Source organism: Muntiacus reevesi, chromosome 1 (assembly GCF_963930625.1).
Source record: "Muntiacus reevesi chromosome 1, mMunRee1.1, whole genome shotgun sequence".
Classification (NCBI taxonomy): domain Eukaryota; kingdom Metazoa; phylum Chordata; class Mammalia; order Artiodactyla; family Cervidae; genus Muntiacus; species Muntiacus reevesi.
In genome coordinates, this window is record NC_089249.1 from 153812405 (window position 1) to 153829272 (window position 16868).

Consider the following 16868-nt stretch of genomic DNA (forward strand, 5'->3'; position numbering starts at 1 on the left):
ATTTAACTTGGTAAAAGCCAAAATTGATAGTTCTTAACATGGTATGTGGAGATCAAAATTAAAGAATACAAAGTACCTTATTAAAAAAAAAAAAAACATTCAGCTCAATCCTGGTTCCCTCAATATTACTGCCAAACTTCTGTAAAAGAAACCTTGTTAATAAAGAAAGACTAACAGCAACATAGAAGATGATTAAAAAAAATGTTCATTTACCAATTTTGACAATCTAGAAAAAAAGAAAGTCTGACTATAATACTTGATGACAGACATCATGTTTAAGTAGAAAACACAAAGATAAAAAAGTAATATCACTGAAAATATTGCACAACTTCAGGTGTTTCCTCCAAATTTGCTTTATGTAATTGGATATAAATTAATGAACAAAAACTTAAGCAAGATACATGTAACAATTTAACAGAACCTGATAATCTATAATTTCTTTCAATTTTTCTCAAACTCATCATGGGGCTCATAAGAAAATTAACCAACATGGATACTGCTACAGTTGAATGTCAAATCTTTAAGTGCTTATGACATACTAAATTCTTCTATAATACAATTATGAAGAACCCTTCAAGAGACTTGACTTGTGTTTTGTATGTAGAAAAGTGTTAAAGAGTCAAAAATTCAACTCAATACAAAATAATAAGAAACATTTCTGATTTGTTAAGGTTGAGATTGCTTCTCCTTTTGCTAATGAATGATTTTTTAGTTGTAATTATCACTGAGCCAAACAAACATGTCACCTTCTAGTACATAACAAAAAATAAACACATGCTAAATGGATAAGACATTACAAACTACATCTTTGCTAGACCATCTCTACCTCTAACACTTCAGAAGCTTAGAGTTTCAGAGAATTCCTACATTAACTGCAAGAAAAAGATAAAGGAGAAAGTCTTTTTTTGAGATCACAACTATGATGTCATGTGGTTATACAAATTCTGCATTTGTGTGCAAAACATTAATTAAACACATTTATCTTAATTCTCCCTGCTTAGAACTGTCAGTCAACTAGCAGGACTTTCCTTCTAAGAAACAGAGACTGAGATGTGTTTTACGTAACTTCAATAACCTCAGCAATACAGTAAGAGATGCAGTATCCTTTTGCTATGGTTCAAGACAACAGGGTCACAGGAAAGAAAAAATCAAAATTGTTACAACTGAGAAACTTTCTCAGTTTAACCATGTTGCCACTTTCATTTTTACATAAGCATGGTGGCATAATTCAAGCTCAATAAATCAGAATTCCTAATATTTAAAATTTACCTTGACTTTTAATTATCACCATATTAACAACCAAAATAATTATCACCATATTAACAACCAAAATAATTAGATGAAACACAGAAGAAAGGCTAATATTAAACCTGACTTTACTAGAGTTGGTTTCTTGACACATTAACTGATTTTTATTTTAATAGAAAAGGGATAGTGCATCTCAGTTTGCTTACAAGCTAGGAGATCACTTTGAATTCTGCATTTCCTAACTGCAAACAGATATAGCACTTATAACAGGTTATAAATAAACTGGTTTTCAAGCATAGAGCCAGCCCCAACGATAATAATACACTATTTAAAAAAGACCTAAGGCAATGAATTCCATTTCCAATGGAAAAAAAGAACTGTGCAAACAAGCTTAAAACTACTTTTTTTGTGCCAGTGTTATAAAATGTAGCTTTTAATAAAACCTTGACCCAAATGCCAGCAACTTCAGAAAAGAATTTGGGTGGGGGAGAAGAAGAAAGTTATTTCATTTAGGAAAAAACAACCACTATCTTTTTCCTAATCTTTGACACACACAATTGAAACATATACAGCTGCTGTAACACTTTACACAATTCCTATGTACTGGAGCAATAACAAGATCTAAATACAATTATATTTTTAAACACTGGGTCAAGGCTTTACATAAAAATACCATCCTACTTTTCCCCCTAAGTTTCTAAAATATCACGTACTTTTCTCCAACATCTGCAGCCATTCAGGAAATTTTAGGAAACTTTTGTGCATGATCTAAATTCCTAATCCCTGGCTCTTTGGGCTCAGTGACAAAAGATCAAAACCACCAAAAATGATGGTTCACTTGAAGTCAGATGAGAGACCCTGGCTCAATTAGTCTCGTAGGACGAAAGCAGTGCTGCATCAACTGGCTCCATGCAGGAGGGGCACGTGAAGGATCTCATCAACCAGTCGTCTATACAGTCCAGGTGATAGATGTGCATGCACGGCAGAAATCGAATTGGGTCCCCATAAACAAAGTCCATCATACAGATCACACACCTGTTGGGGTGAGGGAGAGAAATGAGAAAGCATTTTTAGACAAGTCATCTATCTAGAATACTCTTTAAAATCCCTATCACAAAGACGGTGTTAATATGAACAGACAAAAATGGCTTCCTGTCATTCTATCACCTAAGCATCCAGAGGAATTTTTTCCTAGTGTTATCCTGCTACAATCTCTTATTTCAATCACCTGGGAATTTGAAGAGTTTGAGAACAATCAACAAAGAGAAAGGTGTCAGGTAGGAAATCAAGTCCACTGCTAGAATTGTGCTTGTAAAGCAGCTACATATTACAGAAGAAACCTTAAGGAGGATGTGAAGCTTTAGTAGACAAGAAAACATGTTAGATTAATATTATTTGAACTGAGTTTTCAGTGTAAGCCCAGACAGCTTTCACTTTAATAGCTACATGTAAATACAGAACCACTAACCCTAAATGGTGCTACAGCTCCAACAGCCAAGCACAGCATAGTAAATTACTTTATGTCTGCACTGGTGAAGATCATTCTTAACCTACAAGGAAAAGAGCTGATCTCAGGGATTCTCAAACAATAACAAACTCTGAAGGAAAAATCTCCCTTAAGTAAAATTTTACATTTAACTCATCAGACTTAGTACAATTATTCTGTAAGTTAAGAAATAGATAAGATTTTCCTCAAATTACTAAAATCCTTAGCAAACAATTTTAACCTCTATATAACCTACACCAAAGTGTTCCTCTATTATTGTTTTTCACTAACTAAAACTATGGTAACTACCTCTGTGCATAAACTCTGGGAGCTGAACTGAGGTACATATTCTAGGATAGATCTCTAGAATTAACTGTCTCAAAAGGTTTAGATCTAAAGGTCCGTGAAATATTGCCAAACGGCTTTACCAATTGATTAGACAACCAACAATGCTGGTACTGGTTCACACTTAACTGACATTAACTGTCATCCAAATGGACACAGACAACCTGTAAAATGGTCAGAATTTGTACCATCATTTCTTATTTTTATATGAAAATTCTTAATTTCCACATCCAAACAAATTTTTGCCCAGAATTCATTAAATATGTGACTTTCAAACTGCAACAGAATATTTTTAAAAAACAGATCTCTGAAGACAGACCTTTGAAACATGTATAAATTAAAACTTACTCCCGGATCTTTTTTTCTGATCCATCTCTTCCAGGGTCATAAACTCCTTTAGGCAGATGCTGTATAAGGCCTATTCTTTGAGCTATCCTAATTTGTTCCTCTTCAGTCAGCTGAGTTGCTAGGCGAGTCTGGCTAGGTGTTGGATGATAGACCGGAACTGGAACTTGTTCCTAAATTTTTTTAAATGGAGAAAATAATTAATTTTTTAAAAAAATCTGTTTTCTAGGGTAATGTTTTCCTTCTGTTTCTTCCTTTTTTGGCTGAGGAGGGGACCTCGGGAGAGGGAGGAGATTGGACAAATGTGCACTGGTATGAAATTCTGTTTTACCCTGCCGTTACTTTAGCATATCTGACCTACTTTTAAAGGATATAAAAACAAGCTGTACAGTAAAACTGGCATGGAATGTTACTTGAAGTATTTCTATGGGAAAACCATATAACACAGACATATTCATTCCTGACACACAAATAGATAAATCAATGTAATTAATTAATTAACCAAATGGACTGTATTCAATATTCTGTAGGCCACAATGGGAGTTTTGTGGTCTTGGTATATATCATTATTTACATTAGAATTGGCCATTGCAGATTCTTATTTGCAAACTTGTTATTTTTTTCCATATAGACAACAATCTTAAAATTAATTTTTATTTGGAAAGATAAGACATTATCACAATAAATTCCTGTGAAATTTCTTTTAGGCTTTTGGATATATATTTGGATATGATTATCCACCAAGCCAAATGAGGCCACCTTTCTTCCAAATGGAATACACATTCGAGGACTCAACCATGAATCATGCAGTACTGTAGTACATATTGGCTGGAAAAAAAAACCCATGTATAAGTGGACCTGTGCCCAGTTTAAACCTATGTAGTTCAAGGGTCAACTTTGTTCAAGCAACTGTGTTGCTTTATTTTTCTACTCGCTGTGCTATGCTTAGCTGCTCAGTTGTGTCTGACTCTTTGAGACCCTGTGGACTGTCGTCTGCCAGGCTCCTCTGTCCATGGGATTCTCCAGGCAAGAATACTGGAGTAGGTTGCCATGCCCTCCTCCAGGGGATCGTCTCAACCCAGGGATTGAACCCAAGTTTCTCACATTGCTGGTGGATTCCTGTCTGAGCCATCAGGGAAGTCTCACATTTATGAGATAATTTTATTCACACTCTTTATACATTGTTTCAACAGATACCTGAGTATCTATTATGTATTAGGTGATGGGGAGTGAAGTGTAAACAAAATAAAGTTCCTGATTGATGGAGAAAGCTACCTTATTAGATAAGATACTCAGAAAAACCTCTGATGAGACATCTGGGAAAAGATCTCAAATCGATGGATACAATGAAGATAGTTCGTCTCTGACCTAATGATTTCATTGTGGCTAAAACGATTTTTGAGCCACCTAATATGGTGTTTCAGATAACCTCTCTACTGAATAAACTGACTGAGACATAACAGTTTCAATCCATGTATAACGTCTTCATGGGAAAACTCACATTAAATCACAACTATCTATTCACATTAACAGAAAATGCTATTTTTATTCATGCTGTAGGATTACTCATGATTTCTACAATTTAGGCATTTGTTTACAATGATAGCCAACATATGCAAGTAGGAGATTATGCCTTCAGGAATAATCGCTGAATTTGTTGACACAACCTTTTTAACAATTTGAAAAAACTGTTTAACAACTTAAAAAAAATCTGTGAAATAACCTCCCTAAGTATTCAGAACTAGCATCAGCTGAGGCTGTTTTTAGTCAATGGTTTCTGGGGTTCAAAAGAAAATAACAGAACACCCATAATGAGACTTTGTAAGGGCTCAAGTATAAATATGCTTTTCAAAGAGAAATTTTAGGGGCAAGTCTCAGATACATATACATTAGGCTCAAATACTGAAATATTTAATTCAAGGAAAAAGACATTTCATCACAATGTCTCTTAAAGATATGATTATGTTTCTTTAAATCAGCCCTATTCTTATAAACCCGTTTTCTGACTAGTTATTATTGAGTTTCTGGTCAAAGGCAATTCAACTCAAGACTATTTCTTTTGAGATTCAGAACGAATCTGTGATTAAAGATCTCAAAAAAAAAGATGAATTCTTATCAAACAATGAAAGTTATATTCTCTGACACAAGTAAAATGCCAGTAGTTCAAAGTTTCATGTTTTATAAATTCCCACATAAAATCAATAATGATTAACACTTCTAGCTCATCATCTAGATAATAACTAAGCATATGGATACTTATCAGAACTACATGCTTCAACCAAATATTTAGTTCATTTCACATGCAAAGAATATATTTTATTATCATCAAGTATGGTTTTTGGATCCAGATAACCTTGGATTCCTGTCAAAGTTACTTTTCTGCCACTAGAGTGACCATGTTGAAGAGATTTAACCTATCTGGATTACCCTACCTTATATATGGTTGCCGTTAAAACTTAAATGAGAAAGATGGTGAACCTTAGAATGGCAGGAACTCACTAAACAGTGGCTTTTATAACTATCAATATTGCATTTGAAGAGCTCTATCTATTACTTCAGCCCAATTAGCTGTTTCCTAAAAGTTTCAAGCTTGTCTATCTTACTGCCTTTGTTCTTGCAATTCCCTCTACTTTTCCCTGCAGGTCCACTGGTTCAAAGTATATTAATATTTTGTCAATGTAAAACTTTACCCAATCCTCCTCCTTGCCACCCAATATTGATAAGACACTGCCTTTAGCCTCATCTTAATTACATGTGTCTGTCTATAAGAGAATTAAGATTAAACAGAATACAGTGAAACTTCAGTTAACAAATACAGTCATTAAGCAAGAAGAGACTGTCAATTCTAGCTTTCAAAGAGGAAGTGAGGTACAAAACTGCATTTCTTTACCACAGCAAGAATGCTTTCCTTCAGTCCTATAAAACTTACATGACCCTTCTGTTATTAAAGATCATAAAAATGGCTGTTGCACCTCTGGTTTAGATATTCACCTATTAAAGATTTTAAACCTAGTGGGCAATTTTTTTTTTTCTGAGTGCAAGCCATTTTATGGTTTGAGGGGCCTCAGGGAAGGTCAAAAAGCTGGGAGGACAATGAGATTCAATGTCCTTCTCCGGACCATCTGCCCAGCTTCTACTAGGATTACTGAACATATGAAAGTTCATTAAATAAATGTTAGCTACTATTATTGTGGTTCCACTATTATGTGACAGCATTCCAACATTTACTTTAAGAAATGAACTGAATTTTCAATTTTATATTTCAACTATACCTCAATAAAGCTGAAAATGAAATAAAACAATTTTTTTTTTTAAAAAGAAGACATGGACCAGACTATGACAGAAGGAAGTAAAACATTTCAAAAAAGAATCTTTAAGGACAACTTTCTCATTTTACAGGCCCAAGCTTGCCTACAATTACATCTGATCTGATAGACAGAATGCCCAAAGAACGATGGACAGAGATTCCTAACACTGTATAGGAAGCAGTAACCAAAACCATCCAGAGAAAAAGAAATATAAGAGAAGGCAAAGTGGTTGTCTGAGGAGGGTTTACAAAAAGCTGAGAAAAGAAGTGAAAGGCAAAGGAGAAAGGGAAAGGTATATCCATCTGAATGCAGAGTTCCAGAGAATAGCAAGGAAAGATAGAAGAAAGTCGTCTTAAGTGAACAAGGCAAAGAAACAGAGGAAAAAATAGAGTGAGAAAGACTATAAGATCTCTTCAAGAAAACTGGAGATATCAAGGGAACATTTCATGCAAAGACAGGCACAATAAAGGACAGAAACAGCAAGGTCCTAAAAGCAGAAGAGATTATGAAGCGGTGGCAAGAATACACAGAAGAACTATCCAAAAAGGCTTTAATGACCTGGATAACCACAACGGTGTGGTCTCTCACCTAGAGCCAGACATCCTGAAGTGCGAAGTCAAGTGGGCCTTAGGAAACATTACTACAAGCAAAGCTAGTGGAGGTGATGTCATTCCAGCTGAGCTATTTTAAATCCTAAAAGAGGATGCTGTTAACCTGCTTCACTCAATATGTCAGCAAATTTGGAAAATTCAGCAGTGGCCACAGGGCTGCAAAAGATCAGTTTTCATGCCAATCCTAAATAAAGAAGGACAATGCCAAAAACTGTTCAAACTACAATTGTGCTCATTTCACATGCAAGCAAGGTAATGGTCAAAATCCCTCAAGCTAGTATGTGAACTGAGAACTTTCAGATGTACAAGCTGGATTTAGAAAAGGTAGAGAAACCAGGGATCAAATTGCCAACATCTGTTGGATTATAGAGAAAGCAAGGGAATTCCAGAAAAGCATCTACTTCCACTTCACTGATTATGCTAGAGCCTTTGATGGTGTGGATCACAACAAACTGTGTAAAATTCTTAAAGAGATGGGAATACTAGACCACCTTACCTGTCTCCCAAGAAACCTGTATGCAGGTCAAGAAGCAACAGTTAGAATGGGACACAGAACAATGGACTGGTTCCAAATTGGGAAAGGAGTACGTTAAGGCTGTATTCTGTCACCCTGCTTATTTAATTTATATGCAGAGTACATCATATGAAATGCCAGGCTGGATGAAGCACAAGCTGGAATCAAGATTACTGGGAGAAATATCAATAACCTTAGATACGCAGACGATACCACTCCGACGACAGAAAGCAAAGAGGAACTAAACAGCCTCTTGATAAGGGTGAAAGAGGAGAGTGATAAAAGGCTGGCTTAAAGCTCAACATTCAAAAAACTAAGATCATAGCATCCAGTCCTATCACTTCACAGCAAATAGACGGGGAAAATGTAGAAAGAGTGACTGCAGTCATGAAATTAGAAGACACTTGCTACTTGGAAGAAAAGCTATGAAAAACTCAGCATATTAAAAAGCGGAGACATCACTTTGCCAAAAAAGGTCTGTACAGTCAAAGCAATGGTTTTTTCAGTAGTCATGTATGAATGAGAGCTGGACCATTAAGAAGGCTGAGCATCAAAGAACTGATGCTTTCAAACTGTGCTGCTGGAGAAGACTCTTGAGAGTCCCCTGCACAGCAAGGAGATGGAACCAGTCCATCCTAAAGGAAATCAACTCTGACTATTCATTGGAAGGACTGATGCTAAAGCTCCAATACTTTGGCCATCTGATGCAAAGAGCTAACTCACTGGCAAAGACCCTGCTGCTGGAAGATGGACATAAAAGAAAAGGGCAACAGAGGATGAGATGGTTAGGCAGCATCACTGACTCAGTGGACATGAATCTGAGCCAACTCCCGGAAATAGTGAAGGACAGGGAAACCTGGCATGCTGCAGTTTACTGGGTCGCAGATTTGAACATGATGATATGCGTTGGTGCAGGTCTTTTTTTGTTATTCTACTGAGCCTTTGGCAGGCTCTTTTAATCAGGTGCTGTGTCCTTCAGTTTTTGAAAATTTTTTTTAGGAAATTGATTTTAAAAATATATTTATTTATTTGACTGCATCAGGTGTTAGTTGTAGTAACAGCTGCCAAATAATTACTGACAATACTGGAATTAGAATTCCGGTCTCTCTTTTAAGCTGGTAATTCCCACTACATCATGCTTGGTTGCTGGACTGCAAGGAGATTCTCTCAGTTAAATGATTTGGATTTTGTCTGTTTGCATTACACTGAAATGACATTTTAAGAAAGCCATCATTTTACAGAAAACAATAAAATCCTGTAAAGCAATTATCCTTCACTTTAAAAATAAATTTAAAAAAATGAGGAAGCTAAAGCCTAGAAAAACTTAATTCCAGTTCCAGGTCCAACAACTAGTTACTGGCAAAATCTAGTCTAGAAATATAATTATCATTTCTCTGTTTTTAACAAAAAGAAAAAGTATAGTACTAGTATTTATTTTTGATTTAGCAATGTCAACCAGGAAGTTAGTAATAAAAGGAATATGGATTTGTGCAACTAAGCTCTAGGTTCGTTCACAAAATCTTTTCAGATTGTATTGGTTAAAGTGTACTCTATATTGACTATGATTTGGCCTCAGAGTAGGTAACTACTTTTTGTTTTAGATGTTAACTGTAGATGACTCATAATGTTAAAAGTACATCCAAATAAAATGTTTTTGTTTAAGAATATCTGCTGATTATGATGGATGTCAACATGTTTTATTGTAAATTCATTTGAAAAAGTATGCAAATACTGTTTAAAAAAAAAAAAAAAAAAAAAAAGCATGTTAGCTTTCTCCTGGCTTTGAAGCAAAAGAAATACACATAAGTTCCCCCAGCCCTCCCCAAAAACAACAAAAAAGTTATGTTTTTTAAGGTAGCTACTGAACTCTTAAAAATAAATCTAAATGTTTTATTTTTTAAAAAGCCGTCAAAATAGGAATTTCTAATAGTTATAAATTTTTTTTCATCTGCAATAAAGATTTTGTAATTTCAACAACTTTCAGAATTTAGAATTTCAAAAAATATCAACTCTATCTTGAAACTGTCTCATAAAATAGATTCTACTGCTGATTAAAAAAAAAAAAAATCCTGCATCCCCACCCCCTTCCTATCTAGGGTACCTTTGCAGAATCCTAGGAATCAATGAAACAGTTTTTAAAATACTGCCATTTATGAATATGGGATTTTCAGTCTGAAAAATTTGAGTCTCTGATACTTTCTGCAGTGAATAAGTTATTTGAACCCTTTGCTTTCTCCCCATCATCAAATGCCTGTGGTTTCAGCCTCCTCCAACTATTACTTGGAGCCCCTGGATCAGACATCCTCACTATGAGGATTAGGAGAATATGTTGCCTCACCAATTTAGGGACAACGCCCCTTGTCAGCTCGGAAGCAGTTATGGAATGAGAACGATACCCCTTTTCCCTAGGCAACATAATTCTCCTAAAAGAAAAGGGGGGAATGAGAGTCATTTCCTAGGCAGGTTGATAAGAAGTCTAGGGGTCCCCAAGGAGAGAGAGGTCTGGGATATTCAAGGAGGAAGAAAGGACAAACTTTTTTACTTTTTTTCCTCTACATTCCTTAGGATTATATAACAATAATGTATCCTGCCTGAGGACAGTCTTTAGATTAAACCCTCTGGCTGATTCTGTTATCTTAAAATGTAAATTATGGGGGTAGGTCTGGTCTTTACAAGGATGTATGGGTCTTTACAAGGTCTTTACAAGGATGTCCTGCCTGAGGACAATCTTTGGATTAAACCTTCTAGCCAACTCTTATCTTAAAATGTAAATTATGGGAGTGGGTATGGTGAGTTCTTTGCAACATCCAGATATTCTTTGGATTCAACGGAGAGTATATAACTCCATTGCTAACACTAGCAAAGGGGTACTCTTTTGCCCCCTTCTGATGCCTATGTCAGAAGCTTTCTCTATCTCCTTTATACTTTAATAAAACTTTATTACACAAAAAAAACAAACAAAAAAAAACACCAAATGCCTGTGGCTTGCACACTTTAGGCTAACTGCAATTGCCCCTGGCTTTGGTCTTAGCTTTCTGGCTTGTCTCTGAATACAAGCAACTCTTTGGCCTCTGTTGTAATCCCTGCCAGCTAAGATTTTCAACCCCTGAATTATGACTTCCAATTTAGACTATTTTTCTAATTCTCAGTCCCAGATCAACTGACTGCCATCCACATCAAGATATGACTAATTTGAAAGTCAGTGGAACAAATAGTGTAAGACTGTGGTAGTATAAGACTCCTTAATCCTTGGAACATACCTACTATTAGTACTACAAAAAGACCTATATACTACAAACCAAAACACCTTAAAACTGTCTCTTAAGCATGTGCTTATAAAAGGCTCAATTTCTTTGGTCTCGTGGTTCACATATGGGTACAGAGAACACAGAAAGCAGAACAGAAAAGGAAAGCTCTACTTTATGAAGAAGCATATTAATAGACACAAAACCAAAACTCCAATCTCTTATTCATATTATGGATGTATTTTCTTCTTTGGTATTTTTGTTAAACCAAAGGAACCCTCTAGAAATTTTAAATGATTCACCATTCTAATTTCAGTTTACATGCAACTTTTCAGAAACCCTCTACAGAGAAGGAAATGACTAAGAACTCTTAATATTTTAAAGATGGCCTCTCTCTCCTTACCACACACACCTAGTTTTATTCCCATCATACTTACTAAAACTGACCTTAAGGATGAGTTATTAATTGTTAAGTAACTAGAGAGCCAATGGTATTTTCTAAGTGGCAAAAGAGAATATTGTTTCTCATGTCAGCTGGAAGACTAGAATGGAAGATTGGACAGGGATATAAAAATGGCAATTTTTTAAAGGCTGGATTCTGGGACATTCCCTAATTGATGGCTTACTGTGCCTAAACTTTTTGTGTGAACAATATGATTTATGCCGAACATGTTTTCCCTCTGGGAGTCTAGAATTTTGGTGTATGCTAGGCCGTGACTGTCTATTCAGTACTTTGGGCTTCCCTGGTAGTTAACACTTCACACATGTTGACACAATTCTGTCTGACTCCACCACGAGAGAACTCTTAGAAGCCTGTGCCTTTCCTATAGACATATGCACCTTTTTTCACCAACTGACTTGTGTTCTCCTGCAATAACAAATCATTAACTGTGATTACAATTGTATGCTAAGAACTATGAGTCCTCCAATGGAACTGAAGATCTAGATGGTGAGAGTGACGGAAGGACCCCCTGGCAGCCCAGTGGTTAGGGCTCCGTGCTTCCACTGCAGGGGCGCAGGCTTGGCACACCCTCCCCCACTCCCCAAAGAGAGTGATGGGTAAGTGCTGCACTGACACTTCTCCTGTCTTCAAATAGTTTATTTGGTGATGTTCATTAGGCATGCTTCTTTATGGACTTCCCTGGTGGTCCAGTGGTTAAGACTCTCATGCTTCCACTGCTGGGAGCATGTATTTGATCCCTGGTCGTGAGAACTAAGATCCTGCCTGTTTTGAGGAGCAGCCCCTCCCCGCAAGAAGAGAAATGCTCCTTTGTGAAAAACATGTTTTAACAATGACAGTTACACAGTACTTGCGTTTTATTCCTGTTTTTCAAAGTAAGTTCAAAGGAACTAATATTCTGAAGTTATTATTAATCACAGAGAAAAACATCTGTGACATAGAAGTGTTACATGCTGAACTGCATCGCCCAAAATTCTTATGTTGAAATCCTAACCCCCAGAACCTCATGATATGATCGCATCTGGAGTCACAAATGTGACTTTTTGTCCTGGTCTGTTCTCCAGCCCTATACTCTTCCCTAATAACTATGTCCATGTTGACAGCTAAAACTACCACCTAGATATAAATGATTCACAAATTTATATTCCAGTCTAGAACTCACTTTTAAACTCCAGCCTATACTTTGACAGTTCTAATTCGATGTCCAAAAATGAACTGCCCTCCAAAACCTGTTCCTCTTCCCTATCTCAGTAAATGACATGACTACCTTTCTAGTTCTGGAAGACAGAAACATCCTTGGCACCTTCCCCTCCCTTAACTACTGAAATGCTGATGGAAGTCTGTTGATTTCTTTCCATGTCTACTGCCAATACTTCAGCTTAAGTTCCCATTTCTTTCCTGATGTACAATATTAGCTAGCAAAACCTCAATTTGTTTTCTACCTAGAAGTTAGAGCTATCTTCAAAAACAAATCCAACGCTATGCTCTCCTCAACATATGTTAAGACTCCCTTCAATAGTTTCCCACTGCTCTTAGGATGAAGTCCAAAGTCCTTAACAAGACCACCAACGCCTTGCATAAGTCTACCTATCACTCATCTTCTCCTTCTTCATCTAACAACTCACTCACTGCTTTCTGGCCCTACTGGCCTTCTTTCAGATCCTTTAAAGAAGCATGATCTCTTCTATGTGAAGTCAGAGTACCTGTTGTATTTGCATAAAACACTCTCTTCCTTCATTACTCTTGCTTGGTGGTGGTTTAGTCACTAAGTTGTGTCTGACCCTCAAGACCTCATGGATTACAGCTTACCAGGCTCCTCTGTCCATGAGATTTTCCAGGCAAGAAGACAGGAGTGGGTTGCCATTTCCTTCTCCAGGGGTTCTTTCTGACCCAGGGATCAAACCCTGGTCTCCTGCATTGCAGGCAGATTCTTTGCTGACTGAGCTACCAGGGAAGCTGACTCTTGCTTAGATACTTCTTTTTTCTTCCTTCAGAGCTCAGGTTAACTTCCATTTTTTCAGATATTTTCCCTAACCATTCTTTTCTATTACAGGCTCTATTTTCTTTTTTTTTTTTTTTCATTTATTTTTATCAGTTGGAGGCTAATTACTTTACGATATTGTAGTGGGTTTTGTCATACATTGACATGAATCAGCCATGGAGTTACATATTTTCCCCATCCCGATCCCCCCTCCCACCTCCCTCTCCACCCGATTTCTCTGGGTCTTCTCAGTGCACCAGCCCCGAGCACTTGTCTCATGCATCCCACCTGGGCTGGTGATCTGCTTCACCATAGATAATACACATGTTTTGATGCTGTTCTCTCGAAACATCCCACCCCCGCCTTCTCGCACAGAGTCCAAAAGTCTGTTCTGTACATCTGTGTCTCTTTTTCTGTTTTGCATATAGGGTTATCATTACCATCTTTCTAAATTCCACATATATGTGTTAGTATGCTGTGATGTTCTTTATCTTTCTGGCTTACTTCACTCTGTATAATGGGCTCCAGTTTCATCCATCTCATTAGAACTGATTCACATCAATTCTTTTTAATGGCTGAGTAATATTCCATGGTGTATATGTACCACAGCTTCCTTATCCATTCGTCTGCTGATGGGCATCTAGGTTGCTTCCATGTCCTGGCTATTATAAACAGTGCTGTGATGAACACTGGGGTGCACGTGTCTCTTTCAGATCTGGTGTCCTCGGTGTATATGCCCAGAAGTGGGATTGCTGGGTCATATGGCAGTTCTATTGCCAGTTTTTTAAGGAATCTCCACACTGTTCTCCATAGTGGCTGTACTAGTTTGCATTCCCACCAGCAGTGTAAGAGGGTTCCCTTTTCTCCACACCCTCTCCAGCATTTATTGCTTGTAGATTTTTGGATAGCAGCCATCCTGACTGGTGTGTAATGGTACCTCATTGTGGTTTTGATTTGCATTTCTCTGATGATGAGTGATGTTGAGCATCTTTTCATGTGTTTGTTAGCCATCTGAATGTCTTCTTTGGAGAAATGTCTGTTTAGTTCTTTGGCCCATTTTTTGATTGGGTCATTTATTTTTCTGGAATTGAGCTTCAGGAGTTGCTTGTATATTTTTGAGATTAATCCTTTGTCTGTTGCTTCATTTGCTATTATTTTCTCCCAATCTGAGGGCTGTCTTTTCACCTTGCTTATAGTTTCCTTTGTTGTGCAAAGCTTTTAAGTTTCATTAGGTCCCATTTGTTTATTTTTGCTTTTATTTCCAATATTCTGGGAGGTGGGTCATAGAGGATCCTGCTGTGACTCATGTCAGAGAGTGTTTTGCCTATGTTCTCCTCTAGGAGTTTTATAGTTTCTGGTCTTACATTTAGATCTTTAATCCATTTTGAGTTTATTTTTGTGTATGGTGTTAGAAAGTGTTCTAGTTTCATTCTTTTACAAGTGGTTGACCAGTTTTCCCAGCACCACTTGTTAAAGAGGTTGTCTTTTTTCCATTGTATATCCTTGCCTCCTTTGTCGAAGATAAGGTGTCCATAGGTCCGTGGATTTATCTCTGGCCTTTCTATTCTGTTCCATTGATCTATATTTCTGTCTTTGTGCCAGTACCATACTGTCTTGATGACTGTGGCTTTGTAGTATAGCCTGAAGTCAGGCAGGTTGATTCCTCAGTTCCATTCTTCTTTCTCAAGATTACTTTGGCTATTAGAGGTTTTTTGTATTTCCATACAAATTGTGGAATTATTTGTTCTAGTTCTGTGAAAAATACCGTTGGTAGCTTAATAGTATTATAGGCTCTTATACACCAAGTAACTTCCCTTCATAGCATTTGTCATAGTTGTAATTTTATATTTAGTTATAGGTTAACTTGAATGTTGTCTTTCCCACCAGACTGTAAGATCCATGTTAAGAACTGTGTCTGCTTTTGCTCCTCACTGGATGGATAGATGAATAAATGACCTAGAAATGTTACCTACTAATAGCTAAAAATAGTCAACCATTAACTGACTGCAGTGTTCCTTCACATTTCCTTTAGATTTTTAGGAACCCGTAGTCAATGGTCAAATAATTATTAGAGTTAGTATACATATGCTATAATCCTGGGATTACAGAGCTGCTTTGGCTTTACTAAGTATAATCTTTAAAAATGACTAACAGTATGTCCACCATTTCCCTTCCAAAAGTGAGCCCTAAATATGATTTCGAAAATCCGTGGAAAATGTTTACAAATTAATCACTGACAATGTGAGTCACTCAGTGTGTCTGTCTCTTTGCGACCCTTTGGACCGTAGCCCACCACATTCCTCTGTCTATGGAATTCTCCAAGTAAGAATATTGGAGTGAATTGCCATTTCCTTCTCCAGGGGCTCTTCCCACTTAAAATGTACAAGGGCACTTAGTACAAAATGAATGGGTTTATGAAAATCTAAATCACCAATGTAGTAAACTGCTAATTGATATAGATGCTGGGAACCTTTGAGGGTGGTTCACTTGACTGTCCTCACCTCTCTATGAAAATGATTCAAGTAGTATTTTGTGCCTGGGCTGAAAAGGTGATTATCTGACTAATGTATTCCCTCATCACTTCATGAGCTTAACAAAGGCAGAGATTATATCCATTTTGCTCACCAATATATACTGTTCACCTAGCACAGTGTATCACTCACATAGTAGAGGTTCAAACATTACTGGATAATTGAATGATTTAAATGAAAGCACTCATGTTCCTGAAATCCATGTTATATATTCACATCAGGATTTTGTAAACATGCTATGAAAATTTTTCTAAGGATCTGGATTATGCCACAATAAAACCAAAAAGGAAAACTTAATATAAATTATAACCAACATTCCTTCTCCAAGAGATGATCTGGTTTGTTGCCTCTGATACTTTTACCTATCTTTTTGTCCCACTGAAACTTCAATCTAAAATTTATCCAAAATCAAACTAATGATCTCCTACCCCCATAATTTTTCTTAAACTCAGAATTTCTATGTCCACTATCTAGGTTAATGATAGAGAAGTACAGTGGAAGGAACAGATATATCATAGAATTTCAGCCTCTGGCACTTATTAGGTATGTGACCATAGGCAAGTTACTTAATACCTCTAAGTCTAAAGTTTCTCATCAGAAAAATGTATAGAATACGTATCTTAAAAGAGTGCTATAAGAAATAACTAAGAAAATGTATGAACCACAGCTCAGTTCAGTCGCTCAGTTGTGTCTGACTCTCTGCGACCCCATGAATCGCAGCACTCCAGGCCTCCCTGTCCACCACCAATTCCCGGAGTCCACTCAAACTCATGTCCATCAAGTTGGCAATGCCA

General features: G+C 36.8%; 1 protein-coding gene across 1 annotated transcript in view; it reads right to left on the reverse strand.

Moving 5' to 3' along the window:
- Nucleotides 1-337: 337 nt before the first annotated feature.
- RNF11 (ring finger protein 11) overlaps nucleotides 338-16868 on the reverse strand; it is a 42457-nt gene continuing 25926 nt past the window's right edge. Inside the window, exons 2-3 of the mRNA XM_065913423.1 lie at nucleotides 3428-3597; nucleotides 338-2283 (exon numbers count right to left, since the gene is read on the reverse strand). Coding sequence (XP_065769495.1) covers nucleotides 2112-2283; nucleotides 3428-3597 — 342 coding nt within the window. The 3' untranslated portion in view covers nucleotides 338-2111. The remainder of the gene's footprint in view (nucleotides 2284-3427; nucleotides 3598-16868) is intronic.